Genomic DNA, 16,957 nt, shown 5'->3' on the forward strand with positions numbered 1-16,957 from the left:
ACTTATGACCCCAAGATCAAGAGTCACATGCTCTTCCGACTAAGCCAGCCAGGTGTCCCTATACCAATTCTTTTCTGATAGATATTTAACTTTTAGTCAGGATTTAAAGAAGGACAAAGAGTTTTTAGTAATATGATAGCAAAGTGAGTTAGCTATTTCTACTCAAATTCTGGTAGTGACATCTGGGTAATTAAACAAATTATAATAGTCAAACTCATAGAACCAGAGAGTAGAATAGCAGTTATTAGGGGCTAGGGAGAGGGAGAAATAGACAAGTGTCAGTCAAAGGGTATGAAGTTTCAGGAATAGAGGGCAATAAGTTCTGGAGATCTACTGTGTGACAGAGGGCCTATAGTTACCAATACTGTATTGTATACTTAAAAATTTGCTAAGAAGGTTATAAAAAACGGGGGGGGGGGCTGTGTGAGAAAACTTTAGGAGGTGATTGATCAATTTATGACCTTGATTGTGGTGATGGTTTCATGGGTGTATACTTATCTCCAAACTCATCAAGTTGTATACATTAAAATCAACAGCTTTTTGTATGTCAATTATACCTCAACAAAGTGACTAAAAACAAGCCTGTAAGAGTCTAAGGAAAACGTAGGCAGCAAGACTATGACCTGATTAGTGAAAGTACTTCCTATTGTCTCTCCTTCTGTTTCTCAATCGCACACACGTTGCCCACAATGTCCTTTCAATTTTGAAACAGGTGTTTTTAACATGATTTTATCCCAGAAAGTTTAGGAATGGAACATAGCCATAAGTTGCATCTAATGCACGATATACTCTCATTTTATAGGTCTCTTTCTCTGAAAGTTTCCTGGTCAACTCTAGCATTTATGATGGAGATGAATGGGTACAATCAGAGGCTTGGGGTCCCTGGGCAAGTCACAGAGTTGGATGGCCTCAGAGGAGTCAGAGGAGGGACCGAACAATGTAACTGAAACTCAGCCTTCACCGTGTTGTGTCCTTTGGAGTTCGTCTGAGCGTTAATCTATGTCACAGAACAAGCAGTTTACATCTGGGTTCAAATGGCTAACACAATGCCATTGCCATTACCTGTTAGTTTTCATTCCAAATCCCATCCCGGTTCATGGGATTTGGAGCTACATTTAATCCTGCATCTACTACTCAAGAGTCAAAGTGCATAGACACTTGAATTCCATTAAGAATATCCCACAGCAGTTTATTCGGGGAACATGTTTTATTTCATGCCAGAACTCTGCAACCCTGATGAAAGCAGGTGTACATTAATCAACTACCTCATCAATCTCTTCTGAAATTTCAGAAACTACTTCTGTAAGTAGATATTACAGTGTCTAGAAAACCAGTGTTACCATTCTTCAATTGTACATCACCAACCAAGCCGAAAGTAAAAACCGCATTTTAGGTACTTGAAAACATAATCTCTATGTGCCTTTATTTACACAAAAGCAGTGAATCAATTATTCTCTGACCAGAAACTCACACAGGGAAAAAAATAAATGAATAATTTAGTCAAGGTCTGAATCAGATCTGTGTAAGTCAATCTCCTTAATAACCTTCTTCAGAGAACGATTTTCAGATAACTCTTTCAGACAACACTTGCAGTGTTGGTAGGAGCTGTATAATTAAACATCACTACTTTGCTTAAGGATACCATGTTTTCTGTAGTATAAGCAAGGATGTGGCACGATAAAGCCACAACCTTGAAAGAAGACACCATTTTAAAAAAGGTGACCAGAAGAGTTTCAATGAAATGAAACAAAAACAAGACATTAAAAATGAGCATAGCATGGAGACATCTTTTCTAGTTCACCAGCATCACTGTTCTACTTCGAGAGAGAATGAAGAGTAATCAGCAGGGTCTTTAGACACTCTCGAAAACATGAAATGCCATCCCAAAGGCATCTGACATGTAGCAAAACAAGACACTTGTCTTAGGATATTAGAAAAAATGGCTAGGATATGTTGGCTTTCTACCCAAAGGAGAAAATATAGGAAACATAGAAATGAAGAGTTTCTAAGAAAAAAAAAGGTATTATTATAGAATGCTATTTATTAAAACATTCTTGCTGCTTGAATGAAAGAAAAGATTTAGTTACAACATAAGCCAGGAAGTTTGAGAGAAACAAGAGGGTGAAAGCCTTTTCACAGTTTTTATACTATTTAAGAATCTGTAAGAGGCTTCACAATCTACTTTTTTGAAAGGACCCCAGTCTACACTACATTTCTGGATTTTTATTTATCATTAGGGAAAAATGTACCTGCAGTTTTATCCTCCATAAACATGTCGAAGGCAATTCTCCCGACAGGACCGGCGTCTGCAGGGGAGCGCTCGTGCTGGGGCACAGGGGCGCTGCTGAAAGTGTCCAGCATGACAGTCCTCTGGTCAGCAGAGCCTGAGATAAGGACATTGTCGATGGCCCAATCATTCTGATCCAGGCCGTCGTGTCTTGGCTGCCACCAGCGGAAGCGAGTAGCAATCTCTTTAGCATCAGGAGGGAGAAGGATATTTACAAATCTGTGAGAAAATGATGGGGGTGAGGGAGGGAAATTGTGTCAAACATCTCATGTGAGTAAAAGATTTACAACAAGAGATAAGATGTTACAATCATGTGGTGGGTGGGGGGAAGATATGAGATAAAATTTAAAAAATTTTAAATTTAATTTAAAAATTAAAATTTTATTTTAATTTAAAAATTAATTAAAATTTTATTTTAATTTTTAAAATTTAAAAATTTTAGTTTTTAAAAACCATGATAAACCGGTTTGAGTTTATGAGGGTCCAGGAGTCCCTAAATTGGGGAAAAGGAATGTGAACAAATTCGAGAATTCTGGAACTACCTACTTATTCTAACTGTCCCTGGTAGGCCTTAAAGGAATTTTACCATTTTCTGCTTGCCGCGGGGCATCTCTGGATCTGTGGGCCTAGGGATATGCACTTTGGTAGACATAAGCCAAGACTAACTTTTTTTTCTGTCTCCTACAGGTTGGTTTCCTCTCTTCCTTCCCCTGGCACCTGGATTTCATTCTACTTCCATGAGTATCAGCAATTTGCTTAGATTTTAGACACTGGGATTGTCGCAGGACATTTGGGCTCCCCGCTTGATAGCAGGTTTTTTTGTAATTACTTTACCAGTTGCCTGTAGTTTGACATTGGCTTTGTCTTTATGTTTCATTGAAAACAATGTATTAAGAAATACTAAATAAGAACCATGTGCTAAGAAGCCCAGTATGCTGTCCCCAACCCAGTCACTAAGAACAGACATGAACAAATCTGACTCCATGCTCCAATATGAATCATAACCAGCTAGACATGAGGTCTCAAATACCCCTTAATCGCAATTATGCATTTAAAGCCCAAGAATGTATCAAACCCTTTTGAACTTGTATTCACAACCATGAAGTTGGCTGGGGAAAATAATTTCCTGTGGTTTAATCTCCTTTGCATAAATTCCCATCTTTTTATCCATGCTAATTTACCCTCCTTAACTTTTATTTATTTATTTTTTTTTTTTTTAAAGATTTTTTATTTATTTATTCGACAGAGATAGAGACAGCCAGCGAGAGAGGGAACACAAGCAGGGGGAGTGGGAGAGGAAGAAGCAGGCTTCCAGCAGAAGAGCCTGATGTGGGGCTCGATCCCATCACGCTGGGATCACGCCCTGAGCCGAAGGCAGACGCTTAAGCGCTGTGCCACCCAGGCGCCCCTCTCCTCCTTAACTTTTAAATGCTGCCTCTTAGTGTTAGTGTGCCAAGACAGGGCCAGTAAGCTCAAATTCATCCTGTGAAGAACCCTTAAGTTGAGGACTTTGATGGTGGCCCTTTTAGTTTTTGTCTTTCACACTGAAAAGGGTTCATTATTTTAGTTTTATTTACATAGTATCTCCTTGTTGGTTTTATTTTTCCTCCCTTTTTTCTCTTTTATGTCTTTCTTGAGGTATAGAGACCAGAATAGTAGGCCATATTCCAGATGGGGACCAATCAAGATCCACTCAAATTGAGGATGCTTTTGGTTGGATTTTCAGTCCTTGAATTTTAAATATTTTTAGGACTATGTCCTTATTTTGTGAACCCTAAGACCAAGATGCATTTTGTGTACCAAAGGGTACACAAGGAAAGTGTAGACTGTGAATCCTAGATCCTTACCTGTATAGTTACTGGCACTCTGGAGACCATCAATGCTTAGGCAAATAATCTTTTCCAAAGTTTATTTCCCCATGCATTTCAATTTTGAAGTTCATCTGCACCTCTTCTTGCCCCCTTTTTGTATGCTCACCTTGTAAGATCTTTCTATAACTTATCTGCATTGATTTGGCATGTTTAACATTTTATTTTAATTAATTAATTAATTGATTTAAAGATTTTATTTATTTATTTGACAGAGAGAGACAGCCAGCGAGAGAGGGAACACAAGCAGGGGGAGTGGGAGAGAAAGAAGCAGGCTCCTAGCGGAGAAGCCTGATGTGGGGCTCGATCCCGGAACGCTGGGATCACGCCCTGAGCCAAAGGCAGATGCTTAATGACTGTGCCACCCAGGTGCCCCGGCATGTTTAACGTTTTAAAGTGCATCAAATAATATCAGAAATCTATCTGCTTCTGGAGGGACATACAACCAGACTTCTTTACCCAGAGCAATGACCTTTATCTTTTTTTTCTTTCCTGTTTTTTTTTTTTTTTTTTAAGATTTTATTTATTCATTTGACAGAGATAGAGACAGCCAGCGAGACAGGGAACACAAGCAGGGGGAGTGGAAGAGGAAGAAGCAGGCTTCTGGCAGAGGAGCCTGATGCGGGGCTCGATCCCAGAATGCCGGAATCACGCCCTGAGCCGAAGGCAGACGCTTAACGACTAAGCCACCCAGGCTCCCCTTCTATCCTATTTCTAAATTAGTTTCCTTTCTCTGATAAATCCTTAACTACATTTTACAAACCTTTGGAGTGAAAATTTATCTAACTAAGGCTGTCGAAAGTTTAAATAAATTATGACCACTGTTCCTACTTTGGTCAATTTTTTTCTCCCCAAGAGAAGTAAAATAGATCAGATAGTTATGTTTATATCCTATTAACTTCCTTCTCTCTGTATATTATGCTAATTGTTCAGGAACTCATAGCTGACAGTCTTTATAACTTTCTTCATAAAGACTAAGGAAAGGTTTACTTGGCTTATCTATTATTGTCTACTAATAGATGAGCATGTTTTTTGCACTATTACTCTGTGTTCCTCTTAGCTTCTCTGGATTCCTTTATTGGTGTCCAACTTTAATGCAAGTGCAGGATTTAAAACGTTTGCTTGTGGCTGGCATTTTCTCAACTGCCATTTTCCCCTTCTTCCTTCATAATAGAAGCCCATCTTTTTAGCGAGGTGAACAGTCACCCAGAGTAAAGATGGTATGTCCAGACTCCCTTGGATCTGGGTGTGTTTCTGTGACTAAGTTCTGATTACTGAAATGTGAATGGAAATAGGGGCAACTGTTAGGAAGTGTCCTTAAAGAGAGACAGCACACCCCTCTTGCCCATCCTCCCTCCTGCCCGCGGAAATGTGGAGAGCCAGAGTCACCCTTTTGGGCCACGAAATAGAGGTCATGTATTGAACGTGGCAAGAGTATCAGGTAGAAGGAAGCCGGGTCTCTGGTGCTTGTGCAGCCGCTGTAGCAGCCCTGGGCTACTTTCTTCTGGATCTAATTTATACAAGAGAGAAAAAAACCCTTTAAGTTACTTGGGGTTTTCTGTTATTCACAACTGAACCTCTTCTTAACAGATACATTGAATTTAAATGACCATCTATAAGATTCTTTAACTGTTTTTATTTTACCTAATTTTTAGCACCAAGGGATTATCTATGTTTTGTCTTCCTTTTGGGGTGCTTTTAATTATTCTATGTTTTTTGATTGGGCCGTGTTCATTCCTCCTTTCCCTTCACCTCTCTTCCCCTCTGCTCTGCTCTTGCCTCTCCTCCAACCTTCTTTCTCTGTTACTCTCTTCTCCTTCCACTTTAATAAATATGCTCTTTTGTTTTTTAAGATCTTTTTAACTTTTCTCATTGGTCATATTGATTGCTTTTTGCCCTTTGACAATATGTATATTTAGGTGACTCACACATTGTGTCTGTTAAACCCATTGTGAGGGTTTTCAAATAAGTAATTAAAAAATAGGCTCTAGGATTCTAAAGGATATTTACATTTTATTGTGTGTATTTCCAAGTCCTCAATTCTCTAAAATGGAATGAACACTATATAAATAAATAAATAAATAAATAAATAAATCATCTTCCAGTTTCTATTTTCCCAAAATGTCGTTGAAATTAATTGCCATATATTCGTTAATTCACATGGGTTTTTGCACAGGGTCTATTCATGACTGGCAGTGTGATAGCATATTTTACTTTATTCTGGAATTAAAAAACTAGCTGTTCTTAAAATAAGACCCCCAATCAGCTGCTTATCCATCTCAGAAACCTTATCTTTATGGATCTCTACCAATGGGTATGGTTCGAGGTTCCCTGCAGTCCCCATGATTGAAGCTGGCAGACCTCATCAGCCATCTTTGCTCAATGTACTCATTATTAAAGATAAAGTAGAATACAAACCCAGGTTTACTGTATTGATCATAGAAAATTTCCATTAGCAGGTTCCAGGTAATGCCTCCGTTGACAGAATATTCCAGGAGAACACCTTGGTTACGGTTGTTTGGTGTAATCAGGCATCCGTACATGAAGTAAAATTGGATAAATTCGGCATTGGTGAGGTTCAGATCCACGGTGACTAGCAGTCGACTGCAACCCTAAGGGAGAAAAGCAGAATCCAACAAAACAGTGATAAAGAATCATATTGCAGGTTAGAGGTTTTCTCTGGCTTCCATCCTCTTTATATTTCTTTTGTAACACAAGTTCCATGGTATTGTAATTCTGGTGTTTGGATCATCTCTCGCATTAGCCTAGCTCCCAGCATGGCCTCTAGCACAAAGCAGGTACTCAGCAAATATTTGCTAAACTGTGAGATTTCATTATTAGAAATTACTTACAAAGGACGATGTATTCTAAGGAGATTTTCTTTTGTTTTCTTATAAGCAATAGGAGAGCTGAAATTAAAGTAACTGTTCTGTTTTATTAAACTGTTTCCGGTTATTCATAGGCATTTTTAGATTTTTTAAAAGGTAATAGCTATTAATAAAAGAACATGTTGAGATAACTATTTTAATATGAAATTTAAAAATGACTACATCTAAGAATTTCATACAATTTAATTATTAATTAGAGATAATAGTAATGATTTTTATTTAAATGTTTATAGCTGATTTTAGTGTCATCTATACTAATTTATTAGTGTAGATAGACAGATAGACAGAACATATCCGGAAAACTAGGCCTTTTCAGTTCTATCTACACTAGGAAGAGTATTGTAAACACTGCATTCTTAGCATTGAGGATTATAGAAATCCTGTATTACTGTTGGCTAAAACACTGAATAGAAATAATACACTTTATTGGCACAAATGCAAATTCTAAGATAGGGAATGGTAGGGAAATAAAGACCTGACAATGAAGTTGTAATTTTTTAAAAATTAAATTGCTTAAGAAGGGTATTTAGTTATGGTATTGAAAAAATTCTATTTCTAAACATGTCGTCTTTGGCAGTAATCAGAATGACCATAAAATTTCTCAAAGAAATTTTTTGTAAAGATTTTATATATTTATGAGAGAGAGAGAGAGAGAGAGAGAAAGAGAGAGCACAGAGAGAGAGGGAGAAGCAGACTCCCCACTGAGCAGAGAGCCTGATGCAGGGCTGGATCTCAGGACCCTGAGATCATGACCTAAGCTGAAGGCAGACGCTTATCCTACTGAGCCGCCCAGGTGCCCCATCAAAAAAATTTTCTAACATTGCTGCTGTCATTCACAAAATAATTTGCTATAAATAAAAATATCTAGTCATTACTGACAATTATTCTTTCTTTGATAATTTGGAGAGAGAATTAAGTGTTGTTAATAAATTCAGGAAACACTGAAGCTCATTTTCCTGATTTTTGGCTCCTTAAATCCCAAATTTGTTGCAAGCTCAAGAGTTTTCAATTAGAGCATCATCCAGATGCAAGACGCTAGCACATTGGGCAAGCACTCTCCTGGATGAAAATTCATTTAAGTCCTTTTTAAATGTGTACTTACATATGCCTTGTGCTGATACTACCTTGCATAATTAAGTGGTCTCAACTGATTTGTGATGGGAAAATGATGGAAATAATTAGTATTTTCTGATTTGTATGAAGTTGCAAGTTTCACATCAGGGTTGTGCATTTAGAGTGTCTAATTCTGTATCTTGATTTGTCAATTAAACTTTAAAAGAGACTCAACTCTTTTGGGGGAAACTCAGAGGATGCAGAAATGAATAACCAGTAGCCAAATACTCACCCCGCTGAAATGGAGAGCCATTCCCGAAGCCACAGCACCACACACAGTACTTAGTTTCCCTCCGTTCACAGTCAACCAGTTCTGGCTGGATGGAGCTCTATTGAAGTTGTCTTTGAGTTGGGTTGGAAGGGAGATCTCGGGCTCATCACAGTATAGGCCACCCCACTGCTCGTCACAGCTGGGTATGGAGAAAAGAAAGGAAAAAGTCAACATTAAACAAAACCTCCACAATCGTGTTCTCAAATTAGTGAAGACAGCTGCTATTCCTAGTCCAGGATGATGAAAGCTTACTTATCTTCACAGAGCTTTCCAGAATTCATCTGCTTTTCTTAACAGTGCTTTAGGTTAGAAATAATCTGTGAATTAAGTGCCCCTAGGCATTCCTAAGGTAGTGACTTGGGCTTACAGGGAAAGAAGCAACTTCAAAGAATTTACTAGAGCCCTGTCTCTACATGACACAGCTCTAGAAAGCTGATAAGAAATTGTGGCTACCAAACTGAATTGGTAGGTCCTAATAACTTAGGAAATTGGTCTTTTCAAAGAGGTTTTGGGTCAATTAGGAATCCAAGATGCCATGTTCCAAAGGGCAGTGGGTACTTCGGGTAGCATCTGCCATCTCTGACTGAAGGACGGACCTCCCTGTTCGATGTGGGAGGAAATGTGAATGTAGGACTGGCGGCTCTGGGGTTTCAGAGGTCATTCTGGATATGGGCTAGAATCACTAACCAAAGAAAAGACCTCCCAGGTGTTCGGAGATTAGCAGAGAAGGGGGTATGAATTCCCTATCAACATCTTCATTCATACTATCCTATCAAACTGCAAAATCTTTGAAAATAAAGTACAAAGGCCTGTAGAACACAAGACACACACACACACACACACACGCACATGCACACGCACATGCACACACACGGACACTTTATTTAGATCCTTCCAAAGATGCTAAGGCTCTCTAAGTAAAATACTAGGCCTTTCTGTTGATGGTAAGTTGAATAGGCATTTAAAAACTTTCTTATGCAAACCACACGGGAATACCAATTCAACCACAAGTAACACATTATCTATTACATATATTCAGGCCTAAGTGAGAAAAATACTTATGACATATTACTTTTGGTCAGAATATACTAAATTCCTGAACCTCTTCTAATGTCCTTTTCTGGGCTCAGGTGTATCTCATGAGCACAGAAGGAAATAAAATACAGTTGATGATAATTCACCTTTCTCTTGACAAGATGGCTATTGTTCAGTTTCTAACTTCTAAGCAAGAAGGAAGATACAATATCCATAAACTCCTCAGTTAGCTCAATATCAGATTCCAAGAGAAATGTACAACCGATGGCAGCTTTGGAGTGATTACAAATCCAGTTTTGGAAAAATCTCCTGGCTAGAATGTGAGTCAGGATCTTCCTATGGAAGGAAGAAGAAACAATGTACTTACATACAGCTTCCCTGGATGCACCTTCCGTGGCCACCACACATATCTATACAGCCGTCCCCGATGTAGACATTATCTATGGCCCATGTCTGCTGCTTGTCGAAAGGAGCTGGTTGATGCCAACGGAAACGAGTGGCTTGGGACCTTTGAAGAACAAGAGAATTATAATGAAGGATGCAGTGGAAAAGAAAATGTGTTCTGGTATATGTGAACAAGCGCGTGGAAGGCTGTAACAAAAATGCGGGTACAATTGAGGAAGACACAAAAAGATGGAAAAACATTTCATGCTCATGGATTGGAAGAATTAACATAGTTAAAATGTCCATGCTACCCAGAGCAATCTACACTTTCAATGCTATCCCGATCAAAATACCGAGGACATTTTTCAAATAGCTGGAACAAATAGTCCTTAAATTTGTATGGAACCAGAAAAGGCCCCAAATCGCCAAGGAACTGTTGAAAAGGAAAAACAAAGCTGGGGGCATCACAATGCCAGATTTCGAGCTGTACTACAAAGCTGTGATCACAAAGACAGCATGGTACTGGCACAAAAACAGACACATAGACCAATGGAACAGAATAGAGAACCCAGAAATGGACCCTCGGCTCTTTGGGCAACTAATCTTTGATAAAGCAGGAAAAAACATCCGGTGGGAAAAAGACAGTCTCTTCAATAAATGGTGCTGGGAAAATTGGACAGCTACATGCAAAAGAATGAAACTTGACCACTCTCTCACACCATACACAAAGATAAACTCCAAATGGATGAAAGACCTCGATGTGAGACAGGAATCCATCAAAATCCTAGAGGAGAACATAGGCAGCAACCTCTACGACATCGGCCAAAGCAACCTTTTTCATGACACATCCCCAAAGGCAAGAGAAACAAAAGATAAAATGAATTTATGGGACTTCATCAAGATTAAAAGTTTCTGCACATCCAAGGAAACAGTCAGAAAAACTAAGAGGCAGCCCACGGAATGGGAGAAGATATTTGCAAATGACACTACAGATAAAGGACTGGTATCCAAGATCTACAAAGAACTTCTCAAACTCAATACACGAGAAACAAATAAACAAATCAAAAAATGGGCAGAAGATATGAACAGACACTTTTCCAATGAAGACATACAAATGGCTAACAGACACATGAAAAAATGTTCAAAATCATTAGCCATCAAGGAAATTCAAATCAAAACCACACTGAGATACCACCTTACGCCAGTTAGAATGGCAAAAATAGACAAGGCAAGAAACAACAATTGTTGGAGAGGATGTGGAGAAAGGGGATCCCTCCTACATTGTTGGTGGGAATGAAAGTTGGTACAGCCATTCTGGAAAACAGTGTGGAGGTCCCTTAAAAAGTTAAAAATTGAGCTACCCTATGATCCAGCCATTGCACTACTGGGTATTTACCCCAAAGATACAGACGTAGTGAAGAGAAGGGCCATATGCACCCCAATGTTCATAGCAGCAATGTCCACAATAGCTAAATCGTGGAAGGAGCCGAGATGCCCTTCAACAGATGACTGGATTAAGAAGTTGTGGTCCATATATACAATGGAATATTACTCAGCTATCAGAAAGAACGAGTTCTCAACATTTGCTACAACATGGACAGCACTGGAGGAGATAATGCTAAGTGAAATAAGTCAAGCAGAGAAAGACAACTATCATATGATTTCTCTCATCTATGGAACATAAGAACTAGAATGATCAGTAGGGGAAGAAAGGGATAAAGAAAGGGGGGTAATCAGAAGGGGGAATGAAACATGAGAGACTATGGACTATGAGAAACAAACTGAGGACTTCAGAGGGGAGGAGGGTGGGGGAATGGGATAAGCTGGGGATGGGTAGTAAGGAGGGCACGTATTGCATGGTGCACTGGGTGTTATACACAACTAATGAATCATCGAGCCTTACATCGGAAACTGGTGATGGGTAGTAAGGAGGGCACATACTGCATGGTGCACTGGGTGTTATACGCAACTAATGAATCATCGAACTTTACATCAGAAACCAGGGATGTACTGTATGGTGACTAACATAATATAATAAAAAAAACATTAAAATAAAAAAATAAAAAAATGCGGGTACATCCCTAACTCATGTTCTGAGAAAAGCATTCACTATTGCAATTGGCTATGCAAAACTTTGACTAACAAACACCAGATCAAACTGAACTGCAACAGCTTGAGAATATATTTGGGATGATCTTTCTGAGCCTTGTAAAAACAGACCAGAACAGAAACTCAAACTATCCTGACCAGTAGCCTAGTGAACATCGAGCCCTCAATTTTGTGGGGGCACCATTCTGGAGTGACACCAGGGCTGCTGCTAAGTTATATTTGTAAATTAGGGAAAGATGCCTGTGTGGGAGCTGCCCCAACCCCTCTGCATTTGACTCAGAAAGTATGAATAAAAGGTGATAAAGGCTTTGATGGAGCATGATAAAACATTAGGGGAACAAAGATATGGGCTCATTTTCAACTCCTATGTGCTCCTGAAGATGAGACACTTTTGCACAGTGGGCATACTGGTCTACCTCACATAGCATTCGTGAGGAATTCTCACAATGAAAGTCTGAAGAAGAGAGTAAGAGTGTAACTGAGAGGGATCAATAAAACCCTAGGTAATTGGATGGAGAAAAGAGAGAGGGTAATAAGTCTAGGCTTATTTTATATTAATTCGAATGCAATATAAATAAAATCAAAACAGAGATTCTCCCATTTCAGGAGCAGAAATTTATTTGCTCATTTGCACAGTTTTAGGAAGTGTCTTGTTCAGAAACACAAATAAACTTATGTTTTCAGAGACACTAGATGGCAGTAAATCCAAGCAGTGCCCAAGGCTCAAGTGATCATGAACATTCAGAAACCCGTAGATGAAATAATTAGCCAAAGCAAGTTTTGTTTTACGGTTTCATTTTTTAAAAGATTTTATTTTTTAAAGTCATCTCCACACCCAGCCTGAGGCTCAAACTCACGGCCCTGAGATCAAGAGTCTCACACTCCATCAACTGAGCCAGCCTGGCACCCCTGTTTTATGGGTTCACATACTTATGTCATGACATGTCACAACNNNCTTTCCCATCTTCTGCCTGTGTTTTCTTCCTCTCTCTGCCTGGTTACCCCTTATGTGTGCCTCAGGTCTCGGAGGCAGTCTTAGGTCCTCAGAGAAATTTTCTTTTGGGTCCCTTTAAAAAAATCATGTTTATTCCAGAGCAAACTCTTCTTTTCCTTTTATAGTATGTATCACAACTGTAGTTATATATTTATTTGCATATGTAATTCTTTAATGTCTGACTGCTCCTCAGAAGAATAAGTTACAAGAGAACAGCGTTAATTCCCTTTTTTTTTTCAACATTAGACCCTCACTGCACAGTGCCTAGCACTTAGTAGGTGCTTATATAGGTACAGGCAGTTAAGGGACACCTGGGTGGCTCAGTCAGTTGGGCGTCTGACTCCTGATTGCCTGCAATCTCTCTTTCAAAAAAATTAAAATCTTAAAAAAAAAAAAGGTGCAGGGAGTTGGTATCCAGGGGCCACCATTCTCACAGTAAGCAGGGAGAAGATGCTCCCCTGGGTTTGTGCAAGTCAGTGGTTGTGCTGTTCAGTTAATTCTTTTTTTTTTTTTTTTAAGATTTATTTATTTATTTGAGAGAGAGAGCACTCAGGCCTGAGCAGGATGGAAGGTAGGAGGAAGAGAAGGACAGAGGGGGAGGGAGAGGGACAAGCAGACTTTGCTCACTGAGCATGTAGACGACCCAGGGCTCAATCTCATGACCCTGAGATCATGACCTGAGTCAAAATCAAGAGTCGGACGCTTAACCAACTGAGCCACCAAAGCACCCCTGCTCAGTTACTTCTTAAGGATGAAACCTATTAGCAGTTATGCCTGTTTACATGCAGCAACATTTTATAAATAACATAGTGGAATATCATATCTCCATAGCACATGGTTACTTGGATTCTAATAACAAGTCAACACTTATGTTCTTATTTTTTCTGACTATAAACTTCTGAAGGGCATTCCTTCAGGGAATACTGCTTCGTATCTCCAGTGCTTATAAAGGATAGGCAAGTAATCTTTGTTCCCCTAATGTTTTATCATGCTCCATCAAAGCCTTTATCACCTTTTATTCAGAGGGCTTATTTATGTATAGTTTCCTCTGTTGGATTATTCTCCTTCTTTATCATTTTATTGTTGGTGACACCTACATATAGGACTTTGTAAACATTTACTGAAAGAACAGTAAGTTGACAGCAATAAAGATGGCCAGTTAGAATCAAATAAGAGATGACTTTAGGGTGGGTGGGCAGGGACCGGGGGTCAGCGCTGGAGGGCGCAATGATTTGATGGCTGTCAAAGGGGGAGTAGAACTCCCAGCAGTTGAGAGGTGGCATGAGCTGCCTAGCAGGGGGTGGCTTTCTGAACGTTGGTTGTGTTGAATCACAGTCTGGGCAGCCATTTAACAGAGAGACTGTAGAGAAGATTTAAGAGCCAGACGCATTGTTGGGGTTGATAGCTTTTATGGGGACTTCCAACCATGACATGTTCAGTTTGTACAACTCTGTGGCATTCCACAGAAAAGGAAACAGTGGGAGACCATGTGCAGAATGTACTAAAACCAGAGTTGGCCACTAAGAGTACAGATATTTAAGGACGCTAATCTGTACTCTGGCACTAGTCAGTCCTATGTCCGTGGTGCATAATTTAACATAAATAATGAGGGGATTAACTTAGAGGATTTCTAGGGCCCTGTCTCAAATGCGATGATTTTATATTCTTGGGAATAACTGCACTTACTAATTATGTACCCCCAAAACAGGGGTAAATACACTATCCAATATTATCTAATAAGAAAAGGAAACACTTTCACTAAGGGGATGAATTGAAATATAAGTTGCAAAATGAAGGTCTGGAAGTTGAATTTCTAGGACTTTTTATACCTAGCCCTGTCACAACTTTTCTGTATAAAGGGGCCAAATCATTTATGTTTACGTGCTGACACTTCCCCATCTGTAAAACTACGAAAATGCTACTTCCCACCTCACAAGGGTGTTGTGAAAATTAATTAGCTTGTGTTTACCAAGACCAGAGAGTGTCTTGGTGAAGTCCCTTGGCAGGTGTCATCATTTATCCTGAAGCTTCCTTATAATGACAGCCACCACCAGCTGCTGCTTCTTGGAGTTGGGGGGAAAATGGCCCCAGAGCATATTTCTCCTTTTCCATATCCTTGAAATGTCTCCCTTTGCTTCTTTTCTGAATTTATATCATTTCCTCTCCATCAAGTGCACATAGTAAGTGCTCCATAAGTGTTGTTTAATAATTGAATGTCCATTGCTATGAAGTTAAAAAATGTTACCCTCAATAGTGTTCCTTCCATCTCTGCTCTCCCAGGGAACCTTTCCCCACACTGCCTCCACACCTTTTAATAGGTTTCTATACACATTTCTGAGTCTTTGTAGCTACTCTTTTTTCCAGGACTGCTCTGTCTACCTATGAAGTCCTTATTGTCATCGTCATCACCAGGAGAAAAAGCCCTTTGATAGGAACCATACAGAACTTTAAAAAAACATTTTCGTTCTTCCTTGATGCTTCCTTTACTCTCAGAAATACATAAAATATTTAGGACTAGTAAATATAGCCAACTCTCTTACTCCCAATGAAGAAGTTGAAGCTAGGTGCCCTAAGTCACAGTGATTCACTCATGAAACTGAGAGAAGGCAAGAATCTCTTGGTTCATTACTATAATGTACTCTCAATGAGTAAACCCTTCAAAACTACCTCAGCCTGCACAAAATCATCCTATCCCTACCATGACCCCTAAATATGAGCAGTTGTTTAGCTATGGATTGTATGTGTTGTTGCTGTGTGTACACCCAAATCTATTTATCCTGACTTGGCAAGTTAACGTCATAGCTGAAGCCCTTGGCCCTCTGTGTCTAGTTAGAGGCTCTGCAATGCCCCATTTCAAAATGTGTCCTATATTTCCCTTGGCAGCCAAGGTTCTGCCTTTCTACTGGAAAAAAATTTCCTCTATGAGCCTATTTTTCTGCGTCAGACAAAAGTAGAGAATATCTCCAGGGGAGATAACGGCTGATAAGTGCGTGTTCAACATCATTAGTCATTAGAGAAATGCGAATCAAAACCAAAATGAGATACAACTTCCTACCCACTAGTGGTTGTAATAAAAAAAAGACAGCAAGGGGCGCCTGGGTGGCACAGCGGTTAAGCGTCTGCCTTCAGCTCAGGGCGTGATCCCGGCGTTATGGGATCGAGCCCCACATCAGGCTCTTCTGCTATGAGCTTGCTTCTTCCTCTCCCACTCCCCCTGCTTGTGTTCCCTCTCTCGCTGGCTGTCTCTATCTCTGTCAAATAAATAAATAAAATCTTTAAAAAAAAAAAAAAAAAGACAGCAATAACAAGTGTTGACCAGGACGCGGAGCAATCTGAACCTTCATACACTGCCGGTGGGTATGCAAACTAGTGTGGCTGCTGGGCAGAACAGGTTGCTTGTTTCTCAAAATGTTTAACAAAGAGTCACCCTATGACCCAGCAATCCCACTGGTAGGTGTATACCTGGGAGGAAGCATAGATGAGCACAGCTGAACAGAGTGGACTCATGGGTCACAGCCCATGACCTACAGAGAAGAGCTAGAGGAAAAAGTGGGCACTAGAGAGGAGGCCTGAACTTTGGTACCAGGAGTGTGAATGAATTACTTATGGCTAGGGGCTCTACAGGGACGGGCCATCGGCCAGGGGATCCCTCCTCCGGGGGAGATCCTCATGAAGAAGACACTGAAGTATGAACAAAAGAAGGAAGTTGAGTTTTGAGGTGGAAATGAGAAGATGACTCTTAGAAACTTCTCTGTACAACTGACTCATTTCATAGGTCTAAGGACTGCCAGTCAAGGAGGGTGCCTCCATGGCTTCTTAGTGTAGAACTGGCTCCAGAACTATTATCTCCTGCTGGAGCTGATGTGTTACTGAGAAACCTGGTTGTCTTGAATGGCAGGTAAAGCCTCGAAAACCACGGATTTCACAGCTAGCTGGGGGTACTTAATTTAGGCATCCCAGACCTTTTGGTAGAAAATTCCCTCAATGATTATAATTAACACTAGGGAT

The 16,957-nt window shown here is 39.8% G+C and overlaps 1 protein-coding gene across 2 annotated transcripts in view; it reads right to left on the reverse strand.

Annotated features, from left to right (window-relative positions):
• The window catches only part of RELN (reelin), a 475,458-nt gene that overhangs the window by 34,876 nt on the left and 423,625 nt on the right, over nt 1–16,957 (reverse strand). For both annotated transcript variants that reach the window (XM_040644349.1, XM_040644350.1), the window contains exons 47-50: nt 9,830–9,970; nt 8,389–8,566; nt 6,574–6,767; nt 2,250–2,506 (exon numbers count right to left, since the gene is read on the reverse strand). In XM_040644349.1, coding sequence (XP_040500283.1) covers nt 2,250–2,506; nt 6,574–6,767; nt 8,389–8,566; nt 9,830–9,970 — 770 coding nt within the window. The remainder of the gene's footprint in view (nt 1–2,249; nt 2,507–6,573; nt 6,768–8,388; nt 8,567–9,829; nt 9,971–16,957) is intronic.

This window comes from Ursus maritimus, unplaced genomic scaffold (assembly GCF_017311325.1).
Source record: "Ursus maritimus isolate PB19 unplaced genomic scaffold, ASM1731132v1 scaffold_3, whole genome shotgun sequence".
NCBI classification, from domain to species: domain Eukaryota; kingdom Metazoa; phylum Chordata; class Mammalia; order Carnivora; family Ursidae; genus Ursus; species Ursus maritimus.